This window comes from Danio aesculapii, chromosome 14, assembly GCF_903798145.1.
Source record: "Danio aesculapii chromosome 14, fDanAes4.1, whole genome shotgun sequence".
Lineage (NCBI taxonomy): Eukaryota > Metazoa > Chordata > Actinopteri > Cypriniformes > Danionidae > Danio > Danio aesculapii.
The window spans coordinates 17,888,826-17,908,601 of NC_079448.1; the positions used below are offsets into that span (position 1 = coordinate 17,888,826).

A 19,776-nucleotide genomic window follows, 5' to 3' on the forward strand; every position below is an offset into this window, starting at 1 on the left:
GATCAGTCACATGGGTTCCCTATGCCTCCGCTAGTGTGTGGAGGGAAAGCGAATGCACATTTTACCGGAACTGGAAGTACATATTTGGTGATGTACCGTATCGACGTTGATGCGATCAAACAAAAGATCCGAACCCAACTCGATTCGTTTATTTGACTCTGACAATTTCGCTAAAGAATTAATAGTTTAAAACATGCTGCACTTTTAGATTTAAACCTCAGCTGGATGTTTTCATTCACTTAGAGCTGTGTTACACACACTGCATGGAAGGTCATTTTCAAAAAACCATAATAGGAGCTATTTAAGAACTGTGAAAGCCTGAATATATGATTGCATTTGGTGTGGCAGCTCATATTTTGTATTTATTTTTATTTTATTTTCTATTTTCAGGTAGTTCATAGGACTTACTTCCAAGGAATGAAGTGTCTTTTCCGTATCTGCTTCTTCCCAAAGGACCCCTCTGATTTGTTGAGGAGAGACCCTGCTGCATTTGAGTACCTCTACATACAGGTGTATTAAGTCATGATTGTTCATGTACGAAGAAATGTATGTTCAGTTCACATGACAAGTTTAATGCTAGCATAAAGCCTCTTGATCTATTATTTGTTCTGAAATCCCAAAGAGCCGCAATGACGTCATTAAAGAGCGATTTGGAATGGACTGGAAGTTTGATGTCACACTTAGGTTGGCAGCCCTTCACATCTACATCACTGTGTCAATTGCCAGACCTAATCAGAAGATTTCTCTAAAGCATGTTGAGTAAGTCTTTGCATTTTAAAAAAAAAAATCCTTCATCCTTAGCTTTAAATACTGAAATATTTTGTCTTAATTGTTCACAAAACAGATGTTTGTTGTGGACCAAATGGCTAAATAATACGTGTTTAATAATTGAAAAATAATGCGTCTGTTAAAAGTAGAATATTTGCAGCATTATGTATGTTTTTATGAAAAACAATATCCAAAATAAACATATTCACCAGTGGCATGTCACTTGTAAAAACATCTAAGCGTACTATAAGGTCTTTGAAATGTTTAAATGTGCTTTGAAGATTAAACCTTGTCATTTCCTTTAGGAAAGAATGGGGTTTAGAACCTTTCCTTCCTTTGACTTTGTTGCCAACCATCAAGGAAAAAAATGTCTGCAAGACTCTCTCACAGCTTTTGAAGACATATCAGCATCCCCCACCAGCTGGTAATAAGGTATACCTGGTTGCTAAGAATACTTTTAATAGAAATAAATCTCCTCAAATGTGATTAAAATCATTTATCTCTTAAATTTGCATTGAGGTTTTTCATAAATATGTGTTAAATGTATGCCATTATTTGATGTATAATGCTGGAAGAATATGCAAAACAGTTCAAATAATTTATCTGTATTAAACACTTGTATCCATATCAGAAATTATAGTAGCAAAACATTGCCATCTGCTGGCCAGAATATCACTCACAAGTTATAGTTTTCTCTTTATCCATGTGTTTCTACGCAGGTTTCTCCTCTTCAAGGAAAACTACAGTATATGCGTGTCTTGAATGACCTTCCACCATTTGGAGGCTTCTTGTTTCACACAGTTGGCTTGGTAAAATTTTTTAGATTAGCTTCTGTACCAATAATGAAGACAATACGTTGTTTGCAATTATCATACTTGCCAATCCTCCTGATTTCTCCTGTATTTTACCATTCTACCCCATTATATGTTTAAATATGTTCCAGTGTTCTGTGTTTTTAAACTTTTGATGAAAGGTGTCAGTGACTTCTACACAGAGCCGATCCTTCTATATAGAACCACTGAACCAACCAGGGGCCCCCTCTGCTCCCAAATAATGACATAAATACACTCTATATTGTCAGAAATTTCCAATGGCAATGGCCGTATGCTCTTCAGCTCATGAAAATTGCCTAATTATGGAGACAGAGAGATAAAATGTTCTTTTATTATTGAAATATTTATTGAAAAGAAAAAGTGTACCAATTAATCAACACATAAGAGAAATGTGAATCGGGTCCACAGACAAAGCTTTTAAAATCATAAAATAAATATCTTCTTAATATAGCCTAAATATTTTATTCTTGAATTTTGATAATGGAATACACCTGAACGATTGAATGATAGTAATCATATTGGTGTAGAGCTGCAGTCACATTTATATGCATGCGAATACGGCAGACCAGAAATGCAAACTTGTGCGACAAGTTTCGCAGTTAGCTGCGTTGCAAAGTTCAAGCTTAGTGAACTGTGACCAGCGAAATCGCATTACGTGATTGCATCAAACCAATCGAAGATCAAAACATGACCTCTCTGTATAGAAATTTAAAATAAGGACCAATTGCTCACTTTTTTAAATGTCTAATCACCCTTGTTTAATCCAGCCCCTTTTCGCAGCGCCATATGACAGAATTTCGCATGGTCAAACTCTAGTGTGACTGCAGCATAGGTCTAGTGAACAGGCAGGCAGGGCAATTTCATGCTCCCAACTTCAAGAATTTCATGCTCCCAACTTTGTTGGAACAGTTCGAGGGTGGCCCCTTTCTGTTTCAACATGACTACACACCAATGCACAAAGCAAGATCCATAAAGACATGGATGAGCAAGTTAAACATAGATGTTGTAGATATAGACATTGTGGCCTGCACAGAGCCCTGACCTTAACATGATAGAATATTTTGTGATGAATTAGAGTGGACATTGCCAGTCAGGCCTGCTCATCCAACAACAGCGCCTGACCTCATAAATGCACTTCTAGAACAATGGTAAAAAGAAATCCCCTAAACACACCCCTAAACCTTCCAAGAAGAGTTGAAGCTGTTATAGCTGTAAAGGATAGGTACTACAGTGGGTATGTCATTAAATTCATGTTCATATAAAGGTAAGATGTGGCTAGTGTGACAGCTGAGCCTGTTTCTTAGAGCACAGAATGCCAATCTGTGTTAGGTTGCCAAAACAGCTAACCAGAAATCATCCTTCACTGCCAATAATTACTTGAGTGTATGCCTCAGGTTCTTGCACCCCATGTTGAAAAACCCATGTTCTAGGTCACCAGACCCTCTTTCAACATAATGACCCACCAAATCTTACATAAAAAGTCACTTATTCATTTCTGAAGACGAACATGTCCCCAGACCTCAACCCAAAATAACACTTTTAGGGAATTTTAAAAAAACAAGATGACTGTTGTTCTCCATCCAAGATCTAAAGAGTTCATTTTTCAAAAAAGGAAAAGAAAAATGTGGTTGTAGGACAAGATCTCGGATACAGTGGCCGAAATAAGTTTACTTTGCAGGGTGGCAGGATGCACCCTTTTAGACAGGGTGAAGAGCTCTGTCACCCGAGAGGAGCTCGGTGTAGAGCCGCTGCTCCTCCACATCGAGAGAAGTCAGCTGAGGTGGCTCGGCCTTCTGTTTCGGATGCCTCCTGGATGCCTACCTAAGGAGGTGTTCCAAGCATGTCCCACCGCGAGGAGGCCTTGGGGAAGACCTAGGACACGCTGGAGGGACTATGGGCATACTCACACTATGTACAGTTGCCTTGAACCAGGCCGAAGTATGCCTGCACCCCTGCCTGTATTCCCCCGATGGCCCGCACTCACACATTTTATTAGAGCCTGAGCACGCTTACGTAATCGATGATACGCTGTTCAGTTTAACGGAAGAGAGGCGCTCAGCACAGTGGCGATTTCTTTAGTTATATCATTTTAGTCGTTTGATATGCAATGACATGCAGTCAAACATTTCGCCGAACAGATCAGCCACTTTTGACGCTCATAAACAATCATAAAGCCCTTGTGCTGCAGGTATTAGGTGATTTGCTAAAGGTGCAGCTGTCGTGCAGTGAGCGTTTTGCGCTGTGACCGATTTGCAGCGTGTTTCTTCACTTGTTTCAGTTGTGACCAAATTGCAGGGCGTTTCTTCAGTTGTTTGTGTTGTGGCCAATTTGCAACACGTATGCTATCAAATTGATTAAGATCCTTTCTTTATTTGCTGTTGTTTCTTGTTGTTGTATGTGCTTTCTTAAATTGCAGCTCTCTCAGCCACCATAAAGGAGACCATACAAAATGTTAAATTTAGTTAAATTGGTTGTAGGGTATAATAATTTTTCAACAAATTGTTTGAATTAAATTTATAGTTTTTCTTATCCTAAAGATGTGACCAAACTCTTGTGCTAGTCAAAAATAAAACTGTAAAAGATTTGTAAAAGTGCAGCAGGTTAGTCTTAAATTAACTAAGAAATTTTAAAAAAAATCTTTTAAAAGGGGTGAATTAATTTATACTGGGCAATATGTATTTATACTTCTTTAAAATATCTCATTTTCTTTTTCTACTAAAAGGATGAGAAGCAATCAGCCACTACCCTGTTGGTCGGACCACGCCATGGCATCAGTCATGTGATTGACCTGAAGAACAACCTAACAACTGTCTTAGCAGAGTTCAGCCGTGTTGCCAAAGTCCAGCTGTTTAGAGAGCATCATGGAGTAGCACGGGTTGAGGTTGTTATTCTGGAAGCAAAGGTATTGGAGAAAATTTTCTCCTTCTGATCTTCTAAACAGACAAGCAGAATACTTTTTATCACAGTAACTACTAACTTAAGCCTACCAACCACCCCACCCTCCACCTCTATGTTTTAAATATATTACATTTATTGGATTATATACTATTGCAAAGCTATGCTTCAATGGCTTTTATGTTATATTATTATTGCAGCCCTTGGTCTTGTTAATGGAGTGGCCAGATGCATCAAACTTTGCCTGTTTGATCTCTGGCTATTACAAGCTATTTGTGGACCCTAAAAGGACTATCTACTGCAGGATACCGGGTCAGCCTTATGTGATCAAGGCAGGTATGTTAGAAATGGTATACAGTTGTACAAAGATATTATAAATTCAATTTCATTAAATACAATAAAATTCATTGCATGTAACTGTACATTTGCTTTGTTTTCCATCTTTCATTGACCTGCTGAACTAACATGTGTTGTGTTACATATGCAGTTTGGGAGAATTAAAAACAAAATAGATGTAATAGAGGTAGATCTAAATATATTCGTCATTAACCTTTTTTGTAATAGAGAGAAAAATAAATCATCCAATCATGAAATAAATTCATAAGCTTGCTTTAAAAAGAAATCCAAGTTATTCGTTAAAGTATTTATCACAGCAGTCATTCATAATTTCAGCTTGATTCCTCCATTTTCCTGAGTTCTCAATCGTCAGTTGGAACCAGTGTAAGTGATTGTACTTGAAATGCTAATGAGAATGAGTGAATATTTCTGGATATTTTGTATATTTTGCTTTGCATTGCATTGCTAAACCATCCATTGGATTTTCACATCTATGGTCTGCCAAAGAAAAAGATCATAGCATATCATCACATCCCACAAGGTTATTTTCCATCTCTGAAAACTATAAAACTATTCAACAGATTCACCTTTGTCATCTGGACTCATTCCCATGAATCATGTTTTCTACACATTCAACCTCTCAGACAGTTCTGTCATTTAGATTGCAGAAGCTCCCATGCCCAAATCCGTTCTGGAGCCACTGTGTTAAGTGGAAGTGGTCGGGAAGAGCGAGAGACATCGTCCAGAGAGACAACACAGAAGACATCAGCATCACCCATACCTCAGCACCTTGGCCTATGCCACATTCATTTGAAAGAGCAACAACAGCTGCAAGAGCTTCAGATACAAGCTGAACCGGAGCTTGACATTAATGAGAACCTCATTTCGCAGGTGCAGAGTCGCTCACGCACAAAGTCTGACCCCACTTTAAAGAGCACCGAATCTGTGGCTGAACACGATGGACCCACTGACGAGAACTCAAGCTTCAGGAACAGAGCAAAAACACTGGAGCCTTCACAGAAGTTTTTTTGTGACTTTTGCAAGGCGAAACTCCAAGCTGAAGGTATAATCCAAAAAACTGGGGGGACTGGAAGACTCATTTTGCAGCAGTGCACAAATGCATGTTCTTCTCGTGAAGGAGGGGCTGTTGACCTCATTGCCTTACCACTACCTGGGAATGAGGAAGATGAGGAGATAGAGGATGGAGGAGGAAAACTGCAGCCCCCTACTCATGCTGCAATTGCAGCACCACCCCCGGGGTTTCGTGATAACAGCTCTGATGAAGATGATCCGAAAAAGGGTCGGAAAGGAATCAAAGCCTCCACTGCTGTGGCAGTGGGTCAAGATGAAGTTCCGGTAACACTGATTGATAATGTGACAACAAGAACAGTTCAAGACCATGCTCAGGAGTTAGATGATGCATTAGTATCTACCCTACAGGCGCTGGAAGCACTAGCTGCATCGGAGGATTATCCACACCATCAACAGCAGACACCACAGACAACAGGTGGCCATGTGTACTATTAAAAGTGCTGGTTCTTTAACATGTGAAAAAGTAAATAAATATTTTGAAATAAATGTGTAAATTTAAAAAAATAGTCACAGTACTAAATAATATTTAACAAATTGGTAGTTTGGGCATTTATTTTGACACTACTTTTAAGTTATAGTAGTTTAATATAACACATCAAGTTAAAAGGTCCCTAAACTTGTTTTAGTGTAATGTTGCCTACTTAACAACAAAATAACAAACATGATTAGAAGTTTAGATCATTAGCTTATTTAAAACTGTTTTTAGTTAGAACATCTCTGTAATTTTGCTTACCTGAAGTGCACCTTACCTGAACTGTACCTTATGCAATATCTTACAAAAATGCTATGTGTGTGTGTGTGTGTGTGTGTGTGTGTGTGTGTGTGTGTGTGTGTGTGTGTGTGTGTGTGTGTGTGTGTGTGTTTTACAGGGTTGATTGTGCTGGCTGCCATAACTCCTGAATCATCTCTAGACTCTGGACATGAGACAAATTCATCAGAGTTAACAGATGTGTCTGAGATGGTGTCTGCCATGAAGCAACATCAGAACCAGGCCTATTTACTGGCCCACCATATCAACAAAGAGCGACTTTTCAGTCGACGAGACTTCCCCTTGACAATCCCTGGTTGTACAACACAAGCTATTGGTGGAGGGGCTTTTTCAATGAGTCAGATCCGTGGCGGGTGTCCACCAAAGCCTGTGATTTTAAGTAAGACCTTGCCCCTAAAAATATCTTCAAATCAAGAAATTAGTCATTCTGACAAGTCTGCTGAGTGGGGCAAAAGCCATGAAGCCAATGGTGAGAAGGTTATAGAAATAACAGAAAAGGGCCTTGTCACAGAATGCTTGGAAGAATCGAAACAGCAAATTTCTGAAGAACTTAAAGTACCAGAACAAGGGAGCGCTCCCCAAGTCAACACAGAACAATTGCTTCTCGCTAACGAAGAAAAACCAAGCACCATTACCTCAGAAGGTGCTCAGGAAATAGACTCTTGTGCAAACACCCTCGAAACTACTAGTATAGCCTTACCTGTTCTCTTGCCTGTGGATAGAACTACATCTGCAAAGATTTGTTCAACAAATAGGTGCCAAGATGCCGAGACTGCCTCAAGTGAGACCACTAAGCCTTCAAGTTCAAAAGGCCTTCTACCAACAGCTGACTTATTCTGCACATGTCCAATACGACCAGAACCTGGCCCACAGGTGCGTCTAAAAGATCCACAGGTTCAAAAACTGGTAGTGTTTCACTCACTGTCTCCCACAGATGATGAGCGTCTCCATGCTAAAGGACTTCAGTTAGCTAAAGAGAACACAGCAAAGACATCTGATGCAAGCTTAGTGAAGCCCAACACCCTGCCTTCTACTAAGTACTCACCAGTTATGTCTGCTAAAGTAGAAAAAAAAGAGATGTCAGAGGCAAAGGCAGAGAACTCCCAGAGTAAATCCCCTGTGGAACTACAGAAAGTTGCTCAAAGTTTGCCTGTTAATGTAGACCCAACACATGTCTTGAGTTGTGTGGAAAAGGGTGCGACGATCCCAGGTGCTGAGTATAAGAAACAGGCAAATAACAAAGGCAAATCTCAACGCAGTACTCCATTCCTAAGTTTTAGGAACTTAATTTCAGCCACTTTTCCTGCACGTTTGCGCAGAGAAACAGATGAGCGCCGTGCACAACTTCAAAAGGTCAGGCAGTATGAGCTAGAGTTCCTAGAGGAGCTTCTAAAGCCTAAAACATCACAAGGAGAGTTTTTGCCACAGGGATCTTCTCCTGTTCCTTCATTTACCCCATGTGCCTGTCAGCTGCGCACAAGTCCTGTACAAAAAGTTCCTGGGATCTCACGAGAACAGAGGCGCAGTTGTGATTGTAAAAGAATGTGCCGTGGAATGCGTCTCCCAGATACAGCTGTTGGTTCTGCAACAGAACAGAGAGGAAGAGAACGGGCAATCTCTAAAACACCCCCAGCTATTCCAAAGTCTCCACATACTCCACAAGGAGAATTGCAAAAAAATCAGACTTTAGAAATCAAAACTACTCGAATCCGTTCCACAAGTCTTGAGTCTAGAGAACCCAGAGATATACCAACATCATGCTTGCCCATGTGCACCACCCGTACAGAATGCATAGGTGCGCCACATTACAAAAAGCTACAAAGGAGATATAGTATAGGGGAGATTGAAAATAATGGCAACACCCCCCTGTATGCTGAGGTTAAAACTACAAAAGCAAAGAGTCTTGAGAAAGAAATGGAAAGAGTCAGGGCCACTGGACTTAGACTTCCAACTCCAGTGGAGCCTGTACATACTAAAGATGGGGATGCAAAGAAGATATTTTATATTCAGGGAGAGGAGATCCTTCAGGAAAGTCGTGAGGGTACAGCTGAAGTTCTAGGGTTACCAAGTGAGGATACAGAGGACAGAGAAAAATGTTGCTCTTTCTGCTTTTGTTATCGCAAATGTGAGGCTGCTGATGAAAGCAGTGAAAAAGATGAACTCTCTTATTCCATCCCCTTACAAGTCTTGCCTGGAATGCATCTAGATTCCAGAACAATGCCAGTAATCAGCAAAACTCTTCAGGTACTTGATGCAGAGGACTGCTGTGGAGAAGAGGAGGTGCAAGAAGAGGAGCCACAAACACAAAGGATTGATCTTCGCATGTGTGGAAACCTGGAAGCTAGCTTGGCAAGAGTAAAATCTTTGCAAGACAAAACATTCTCGTTACCGGATGGATTCTTAAATGCGCAGCTTGATGCAAATGAGCTGCTGTCGATTTTAAGGCAGTGTGCCAATAGTCCCCAAATAGAGGGTGAACCACGTATCCCTTCTGCAACACTTGCAGAGTACAAGCAAGAACTTGCAGTCCGTTTTAAGGAGTTCAGGGCCTCGTGTCGACGAGTGGCAAGTGTTGAGAAAAGTCCCTCACGAATGCTAAGTGCTGTCACAGCTAGCTTTCAGGTGCTGTGTAACCTTACTCAGACATTCATTCAACTGGTCAGGGGTGTAAGATCTGAAACTCAAAAACTACAGCTTTTACGTAAGGTAGAGGAGGTAGCTGTCAACTACACCCTTCTTCTCCGTGCTGCTGAAGAAGCAATGGGACATTCTAGTAGCCTCCCAAACAAAACTGCAAGTCCTCAACTTCATATATCTACTAATATGGGCTCTCTAAATCGCTCTATCAAAACCTTGCCCAGCAAATAATAACTTTGTGGGGTAAACCAGAAAGACACTCCGGCAGGAATCTCTTTAGATCATTCATTGGTTTACATTTTTTAAATTACCTTTCTGTTCACTGCCTGCTAAATTCTGTAACTGCATATCTATCAACTGTTTTATTTTTATTAAGGTTGTGCAACTTGTACCCTTAAAGGATCTTTGTCATTAATTGTGCACAGATTTGAAGAAAAAAAATTTGAAGTTCAACAGGGCTGTTCACTCTCATGTACTTAGAGAAAGAGTACTAAGAGTACTGTGAAATTGTGACATTTTTCTATGTTTAGTTGTTCCTATATTTAAATCACAAAATGACTGTATTGGGAAGGGCTAGTGGGGTCAGGGCCTGTCTGGGTTATTTTGTGTACTAAAATTGATTTCTATAATATAATATAGGAAAAATAATATTCCATTATTACAATTACTATAGAAACAATATAGCTACAAAAACTTAAATACATGCCCTGAGAGTGGCAAAAAAAGAAGAAAAAAAAAGAAAATGTAATGTTTTGTAAATTAGATAGAGAGAGAAACAACTATTTAATAATGTGCTTGTTTTTCAACTTTGTTAGTTGTGACATGAAATACTCCCTTTTAACAATATCACATTCACATTGTCTGGATTTGTGTCTCTTAACAAGATAGTTGAAGGAAACACTTGCCCTGGAAAGACAATGTAGCAGATTTAAATTTACTGGAATAACATTTGAAAGAATATAATAATTGAGCTGAGAATTTCTTCTTAATGGTGTGTAGTGGCAAACAACGGCATCATTTATTTATCTATTTATTTAATTTGTTTGTTAGTATTGGAAAAGTGGGTGGGGCTCCTGAAGCCTCATAATTTTAGTGCAATCTATAAGCTAATGCTTGTGTATATAAAATGAAACCAATTTGTTTCCACATATAGCCTAAATACGTATACAGGCATCCAGTGTTTCACAACACTTTCTGAAAATTGTTTTGATTTCTATCCTATAATTTGAAATGTCTTATATGTAGAAACCTTTATTTTTGGATTTTCATGTGACGTCATCCATTGTGCACACCTCACACAGAATAGTTTTATATGTATTTTAATAAAACCAACTACTGTCTTACATCTAAAAACGTTTCTGTCTCCTGTTACAATCTAGTATATAATGGTCTTATAACCAACATAAGGCCAGTCCTGCTTCTGGAGGGCCACTGTCCTGGATGCTTTAGCTCCTACCCTAACTAAAGGCACCGGAACCAGCCAATCAAGGTTTATCTTGGCTTAATAGAAACTTCCAGACAAGTTTATTGATGCGAGCTAAACTCTGCAGGAAATTTTCGACACCCCTGGTTTAAACAATTAACATTTTAATGTTCAGTTATATTACATGTTATCTCTAGTTTAAAACAGAGCTAACTTAGGTGGGCTCTGTCAATCCAGCAATTAAAAAAACTTTGAATGCTATAAATAAACATATTACTAAAATTTCAAGAAGAGTTGAGATGGAATATATTGTTTTAAAATAGTTCCGAATAAAAGTATAAATATTCTGTGCTCAACTTAGAATAGATATCAAAACTTAAAAAAAGCTAATTGAGAATAACACTCCAAATATTATCAAAGAAAAGGTTCTTTATTTTAGTTTTCAAGAGAGAAATCAGAACATGTTTCTCATAATTTATAGTAGTATGTACCAGAGAGAAACAGTTACTATATTTTAGAGTATACTAAAGCATGGAATATTTATTTTTATATTACAAAAACTACTGTACACAATATCATCGTGTTTGTACTTTTTTTTCAGACATACATTGTCAAAGTCTAGTTGCATTAACAAAATGAGATGTCACTGTACTTCATTTTTACTGTATGTGGTCATATTTCTTTGAGTTACTGTCTGTGTTTTTGCTTCACTGTGGTCTTTTGTGTGTAAGGTCATGTTTAAAGCAATAAAGAATATTAAAAGTAGCATTCTAAATATAGTTTTGGCTGATATCAGTTGAATTCACAAAAAAAGAACACTGTGGATAAAAAGAAGAAAAACTTTGTTACTCGTATATATTGATACTGTCTATACCCTTATCTGTAACATTTTAAAATATATTAGGTTTATTGCTTATTCATAGATTATGAACTGGCGTTTTATACTGTCAAAACATGTATTGTACAAATGGTGATTTCTTCATTCCTTGTCATTGTAACCAGCAAATTATTATTAAATTAAAATTACCTCCTATGTAAAGAGTTAGACGTTTTTATCTCCTTTTTTAAATAACTTGTTAACCATTCCTAATAATGTCATAAATAAGCAGTACATAAGGTCAAACATTTAAACTAGAAGTAGAGATAGTAAGTTTTACTTTAAATTTGGTCATTAAAAATACTGAACTGCCATTATTAACACACGGCCGATAGCCCAACTCTTCAAGTAAAATGGTAGCAAGTTACTCAACTTGCCCTGGCACTATAATAAAAAAAAAAAAAAAACTCTTGCTTGTTTTTAATTCGACTACAATTGGGGACATAAATACATTCACAGAATTTGCACAAAGTCACATCTATTAATTTATTTGTTTTTTTTACAGACCTTGCAAAAATTAGCATAGCCCCCTTTCTCAGCCATTCTCTGCCATTGTCTTGACCAATGAGAAGCTCTAATGACAAGAATGTCCCCTAAATGACTGAGGTGTTCTGTAATTGGATGTAAAAAGTGATATGAAACTGTAATGTGGTCAGGCCTGCATGGAACTACTTTGTTTGTTTTAATTAAAATATCTTCACACTACTTGCATGAACATGAATATTTGACAACAATTAGAGTCAAGTGTTAAACAGTCTTGTAGTAAAGTCACCTTTATTTCTATAATGATTTATACTCAACTATGGTCATAAGCTTTGGGTCATGACCGAAAGGACAAGATATTGGATACAAGTTGCCGAAATTAGTTTCCTTCGCAGGGTGGCAGGGCGCACTCTTATGGATAGGGTGAGGAGCTCTGTCACCCGGGAGGAGCTCAGAGTAGAGCCAAGGTGGCTCGCACATCTGTTTTGGATGCCTCCTGGAAGCCTACCAAGGGAGGTGTTCCAGGCATGTCCCACCATGGAGTCCTCGGGGAAGTCCTAGGACACGCCAGAGGGACTATGTCTCTCGGCTGGCCTGGGAACGCCTTGGGATCCCCCTGGAGTGTCTGGGGAGAGGGAAGTCTGGGGTTCTCTCCCAAGATTGCTGCCCCCGCGACCCAGTCCCAGAAAAGCGGTAGAAATAAATGAATGAATGAATGGTTTATACAACCCTAAATGAGAAAAAGTTGGGGCAGTATGGAAAACGCAAATAAAAAGAAAGTAGTGATTTCTAAATTTACTTTGACTTGTATTTCATTGCAGACAAAACAACAAACATTATTTAATGTGTTCCTCGTGATTTTGATTTTTATTTTTTTTTTTCAAATAAACACGATTTTCTTAAGTATTCTAATTTTGGTTCTTGCAGCACAATTCAAAAAAAGTTGGAATAGTAAAGCATTTGCCACACAAACACGGAGAGAACATGCAAACTCCCCACAGAAATGCCAACTGACCCAGCCGGGGCTCGAACCAGAAACCTTTCTGTGAGGCAGTCGTGCTACCCACTGTGCCACCATTATGCCCAAAATAATACTGTTTAAGAATAAAAAGATAATACATAGAGAGAATCTAGAGATTTATTTTATTTCATATTTACAATTAAATCCTATATTTTAAATGTAATTATGTATTAATGCAGTATTCAAACTCATAAGCAATATTTTCCCATAATTTGGCCATACCCTTTTCTGTGTTTCAGTTATCAGAATGATTTTTTTTTTTTTGTGACAAATCTTGTTTTGACACATATTTTGTGAAAATGGTGCAGCACGGTGGCATAGTGGGTAGCACGATCGCCTCACAGCAAAAAGATTGCTGGTTCGAGCCCCAGCTGAGTCAGTTGGCATTTCTGTGTGGAGTTTGCATGTTCTTCCCATGTTTGCCTGGGTTTCCTCCACGTGCTCCGGTTAACCCCCCACAAGTCCAAAGACATGTGCTATAGATGAATTGAATAAGCTAAATTGACCGTAGTGTATGTGTGTGAATGTAAGAGTGTATGGATGTTTCCCAGTGCTGGGTTGCAGCTGGAAGGGCATCCGCCGTGTAAAACATATGCTGGATAAGCTGGCGGTTCATTCTGCTGTGGCAATCTCTGATTAATAAAGGGACTAAGCCAAAAAGAAAACGAATTAATGAATTTTGAGAAAATACTTTCAATTAAGAGAAAAACATAACGAGACACTCTGGACAAATTTATTAGTCAGGGATGAAAATACTCACTAAATTAAACTGCTGTAAAAATGCATCCAATTTATATATATATATATATATATATATATATATATATATATATATATATATATATATATATGTATATATATATGTATATATATATATATATATATATATATATATATATATATATATATATATATATATATATATATATATATATATATATATATGTATATATATATTTTTTTTTTTTTTTTTTTTTTTTTTTTTTTTTTTTTGCATAAATCAACTTTAGTCCTGATCAAAACTACTAAATTGTTTAGATAATTACAGGATTTTAACTCTTTAATTGCCAAATTCACAAATGATGTCACTGATTTGGTGAAAAAACAAACAAAAAGATTGTTGGTGGTTTTCCCTGTTGGGAAGAGGTAAAATTTGTAATTTTTACTGTTGATCATCAGCTAGCACCATTAACACTTTAGATAGGCCTGTGCAAAAAAGTTTCTGGATTTTATATGCAGCATAACAGCAAATTAAAGTGTGTGTGTATGTGTGTCTGTGAGTGTGTGAGAGTGACCTTTACGAACTTACCTTGGTGTGTCTGAGAAAATCTAAATACGCATCTCAGCTCTCAGAACTACATGGAGTAAACAAAAACAAAGACTGTGTATTTAAGCACCATCAAAAGTGCTTAATGGAAGTCAATAGGGCAAAAACAGCCACCAACAGTAAATTAGGGAGAAAAAAATTTTATCTAACAATGCATCAAAGCCAATGTTGTTACTAATCGTTCACATGTCCAAGACTGTGATTAAAGATTAAAAAAATCCAGTCCACAATTACTTATATTGAAAATATGTCAATTTGTGTGGGGTTTTTTTCTCCATCAAATCAGTGACATAATTTGTGAACTTGGTAATTAAAGAGTTAAATTCCTGTAATTTTTAAAAACATTGAGTAGTTTTGATCAGGACTGAAGTTGATTAACAGATTTATGCAAAAAAATCTTTAAAAAAAAATTGCATTTTTACAGCAGTTTAAATCAGTTGATGATTTCATCCTGAACATAACAAAAGGGTAGTACATTTGAACAGTGCACAAGGGTTACTATAAATGACCACAAGACAATGAAAAACACATGCAAATGTGAAACTTCAGAACTGGACAGCACCCATGCACTCCGCTCACATGCCTTTTCACATCCACAAGATGGACATTTTGACAGCCGTTTGTGTTTTTGACAGTTCAGGTGCAAGGAGAAGAAATCGCACACTGTCTGAAAGAACTAAGATTGCGCTGGTATTACATGACTCAGTTGTTTGTTCCAAGTTACCTTTCAATTCCTGAAGCAAATAAAAAATAACATATTTCGTTAACAATATGTTCAGACAATGTGTTCCTCTTGCATTCCAACTGCAAATGGCAAACGTGTGGAAAACATCTTCCTTATACCATGCACTTTTTGTTCTCTGCAGTTCCCTTCTGGCAATAATGGCAGCCAATTCAAGTGCAACATTTAAGATGTATTTTAGAGCACTTCAGAAAGACACTTACTTTTAAGGCATTTTTTGTTGATTCTGCTGTTTGTCTAAGGGGAGTAAAATAAAATCCCAGAGTATGCAGTTTTCAAACAACTTAAAACAGCTGACTTAAACCCTATTAAACCCAAAATGTCTTTTATATGTTACAAATCCATCTTTATTGCTTCTGTCAGCCCATAGTATTATATAATCAGGCCAAATCTGACATTTGCCTATTAGCAAATTAGAATTGAGATGCTGAGTGTAGTGATCAATGGTAAAATCAGGGACTTGTAAAGATTAATTAATGTTGATTCATTCACTCATTCATTCATTTTCTTTTCAGCTTAATCCCTTTATTAATCTGGGGTCGTCACAGCGGAATGAAACACCAATTTATGCAGCCTATGTTTTACGCAGTGGATGCCCTTCCAGCTGCAACCCATCACTGGAAAACATTCATACACACTCATTCACCCACATACACTACAGACAATTTAGCTTACCCAATTAACCTATACCACATGTTTTTGGACTTGTGGGGGAAACCGGAGCACCCGGAGGAAACCCACGCGAACACGGGGAGAACATGCAAACTCCACACAGAAATGCCAACTGACCCAGCTGGGGCTCGAACCAGTAACCTTCTTGCTGTAAGGCGATTGTGCTACCCACTGTGCCACCATGCTGCCCAATTAAGTAATAATTCATTTTTTATATGAACAAATGCTGGAGCCTATTAAAGTAATACTTTAACCCTTTGTTCAAGTTAACATCAGGAATGGTGACAGTAGTTCCTGTAATCAAGGAAAGAATCATCTGTCTTTAGTTCTCCTGCCTTCTGTTGATTTTGGAAAGTTAATTATGAGTAAGAAAATATTTCACTTTTAAATATTGAATCATTTTAATAGTGGACTACGACCAACACATGTTTATTTTGGATATGTACCCCTGTCTACATTTCTGGAGCGCGTGAATTATGTAGCCAGAGGTATGCATTTCGTCTTTAAAATGAATGCTACAAGGTGGTATGACGCCGCTGACAGCTTCTCTTCCTTTTAGCGCAGAGGTCTCAAACTCAAATTGGCGGGGGCCATATCAGTGACTGACATTTCACAGAAGGGCCACTTTAACATTCAAGCACAACAAAAAAAGTCGAAACCTGATGTAATTGATGCACTCAGACATTCTTCCTCAGAGTATATCTGGGTTAAAGCTCCTTCTTTTTGTTTCTTGTTGTACATATAGAAGAGGTCGTTTAAATTGCTTTGAAAATACTACAATTTAACAATAGGCATAAGTGAAGTTTCATAAACCAAATTTCGAGAGGAGCACGTGATATGATTGAGCACGTCTGGCCACTCATCTGTAATCAGTAATAATCCAATCAGAGCGATCCTAGTTTACTATAAATGGATCATTTTCTCCCTAATGTTTTATCTTCATTTGGAAGAATGCTTCCCGCTACAAACGCTCCAGCATTTAACCTAGGCTTCAGCATTGTTTAAACCTTTCAACGTGGAAGAACAAACAAACAGCAACAACAACTCCAGCCAGAACCCCGCTCTCCCCAAAACTTCAGCCGCTGCTTCGCCAACTATCAAGCCTGAATTATAGCAAGATGCCGGCCCACCAGCTCTTCCAACTTCTATTCCTACTGCCCCACTCAACGCAAGCCACACCTTCCATTAAACTCAAGACGCCAGCGATCCAAGCCATTTCTATGATGCCTGACTCTCACTGATATCCTAGAGGTCCACTTTCGGTAACGTACATGCTTTAAGCGGAAGCTTCACTACATAACTACACTCTAACAAAGACTAAACATTTTATAAAAGTTTTGAAAGATGAGACCAGCGTGAATCAAATGATTTCAATAAAGAACTCACCTCTCAACCTCCCGCCTGTCCACAGATCCATAACTTTCTGACTGCAGAAGTAATTCGATTGCAACTGATCAAGCAATCTTTTCCAAAAACATTAGTCCACAACATACTCATATGTTGATAACCGTCCATGGAAGGATGCACTGTTTTCAGTCAAACCAGCTGCTGGAGCGCGTGCAGCAAAATAGTCTTTCAAGCACAAACACTATAGCGATTTTGCTTGTCAAAATGGCCGCCGACCTTTTTGCACTCTGACGGATACTCCAAGGAGCCAAAAGGAGAAATGTCACCATCCAATGAGCTTTCCAAACTTAAGATGACCCCGCCTTCTCTCTTGACAGTTTCATGAATGGACTGAGTGCTAAGACTTTGTGAATGAATCCGGCCAGATCACGTTAAGATTCCGAACGTGATGATATTTATCTTGGACTTAGTAAAAGCCCATGACAAATCAGTACATTCACACAGTTCCTACTAAGTGGTGACATCGTTTTTTAAAGTTAAAGGTTGATGTTGGCAGTTGATTATTTACACTTTAAATAAAAAATAAAAAAAAAAAAAAAAAAAAATTATAATAACCCCTCTGCCACATCTAATCTGATAGCCATGGAACCAACGAAAAGAGTATTACCCAGCCAGTGAAAAACATTCAACACTAAGCATTGAAGCTCTTTTGCAACATGCCAATAGCTACTCTTACATCAATACACATGAGTGCCATAGTCACGCTTATAATGACAAGTCAGTGGGACGAGAAACAGCGAAGAAACAACTTCCTGCTTGACTGCTACGAACAAAGAGGACATTTCTGGCAGTAGAATAACGTTTCATCCACTGACTCTGTTAGATACATTTTGCTTTTAAACAAACTACTTTATCACTAAGGGGTTAAACTCCACTTCACCATACTATCACCTCACCTGCTCTTCAAGAGGTACTTCCAGGACCACCAGCCAAGACACGGCCCATATCCTCAGCTCTTCATCCATCTGCCACCCTGCAGGGGGACGAATGTACACTTCTACAACCCTTGCTTATTGTGACATCTAAGCTATTGTAACATGTATTAACAAAGGCGCTTCCATTCACAGTTGACAACGCTCTGACGAAGCGACTTTGCATGAATATCAGCTAAAACATTTAATTATGTCTGCTGTACATGTACCATGTCGTGACCATTAATCTCTAATTCTTTCTTGTTTTCTCATTTTAGAGGTCATGGCTACCAGCTCCAGAAACTACCCTTATTCAACCCATCACACTCTATATCCATTTCCAAATGTATTCACACTCTTCACAAAGATGCATTTCCCCTCATACAGCCCACACACTTTAGGCCATATTCACACCAGCCCCTTTTGCCTCATACAGCCCACACACTTTAGGCCATATTCACACTAGCCCCTTTTTGCCTCATACAGCCCACACACTTCAGGCCATATTCACACTAGCCCCTTTTGCCTCATACAGCCCACACACTTTAGGCCATATTCACACTAGCCCCTTTTGCCTCATACAGCCCACACACTTTAGGCCATATTCACACTAGCCCCTTTTGCCTCATACAGCCCACACACTTGAGGCCATATTCACACTAGCCCCTTTTGCCTCATACAGCCCACACACTTTAGGCTATATTCACACTAGCCCCTTTTGCCTCATACAGCCCACACACTTTAAGCCATATTCACACTAGCCCCTTTTGCCTCATACAGCCCACACACTCGAGGCCATATTCACACTAGCCCCTTTTTTGCCTCATACAGCCCACACACTTTAGGCCATATTCACGCTAGCCCCTTTTACCTCATACAGCCCACACACTTTAGGCCATATTCACACTAGCCCCTTTTGCCTCATACAGCCCACACACTTTAGGCCATATTCACACTAGCCCCTTTTGCCTCATACAGCCCACACACTTGAGGCCATATTCACACTAGCCCCTTTTGCCTCATACAGCCCACATACTTTAGGCCATATTCACACTAGCCCCTTTTGCCTCATACAGCCCTCACACTTGAGGCCATATTCACACTAGCCCCTTTTTGCCTCATACAGCCCACACACTTGAGGCCATATTCACACTAGTCCCTTTTTGGTTTTTGAAAAGTCTGAATTAACATAATTTCAATCCCACATTTCATCCCATCATAGCTGATCTAACTAGGCAGGAGGAGGAAGCTCTGCCTTTCTTTATTAATAAGCCCCCCCCCCCCCCCCCCCCCAGTCACCCATTTCAAACACTATTCGCTTTCTTACACCTCAAGAGAACAATACCACATCACGGAAGCACAGCTGATCTTCTCCAACTGACCTCCACCCTCATGCATTTCTAGCCCTTGTCTCCTCTTTTCTTCCTTTAATTTCCCTCCAAATTCAAACTATCCCATACTTCCATTTACTCTTTCACCACAGCTCTGACCCATTTAGAGGTCACCCAAGTGTCAATTGATGTAGCAGCAATGCTCTAAACAAGTCAGATACACTTACACTTCAAATACCACTATCGTCACAC

The 19,776-nt window shown here is 38.7% G+C and overlaps 1 protein-coding gene across 2 annotated transcripts in view; it reads left to right on the top strand.

Annotated features, from left to right (window-relative positions):
• frmpd3 (FERM and PDZ domain containing 3) overlaps positions 1-11,651 on the top strand; it is a 225,112-nt gene extending 213,461 nt beyond the window's left edge. For both annotated transcript variants that reach the window (XM_056472194.1, XM_056472195.1), the window contains 8 exons: positions 391-510; positions 623-759; positions 1,074-1,200; positions 1,488-1,577; positions 4,324-4,503; positions 4,697-4,832; positions 5,494-6,339; positions 6,794-11,651. In XM_056472194.1, the coding sequence (XP_056328169.1) occupies positions 391-510; positions 623-759; positions 1,074-1,200; positions 1,488-1,577; positions 4,324-4,503; positions 4,697-4,832; positions 5,494-6,339; positions 6,794-9,561 (4,404 nt within the window). In that variant the 3' untranslated portion in view covers positions 9,562-11,651. The remainder of the gene's footprint in view (positions 1-390; positions 511-622; positions 760-1,073; positions 1,201-1,487; positions 1,578-4,323; positions 4,504-4,696; positions 4,833-5,493; positions 6,340-6,793) is intronic.
• The last annotated feature ends 8,125 nt before the right edge of the window (positions 11,652-19,776 follow it).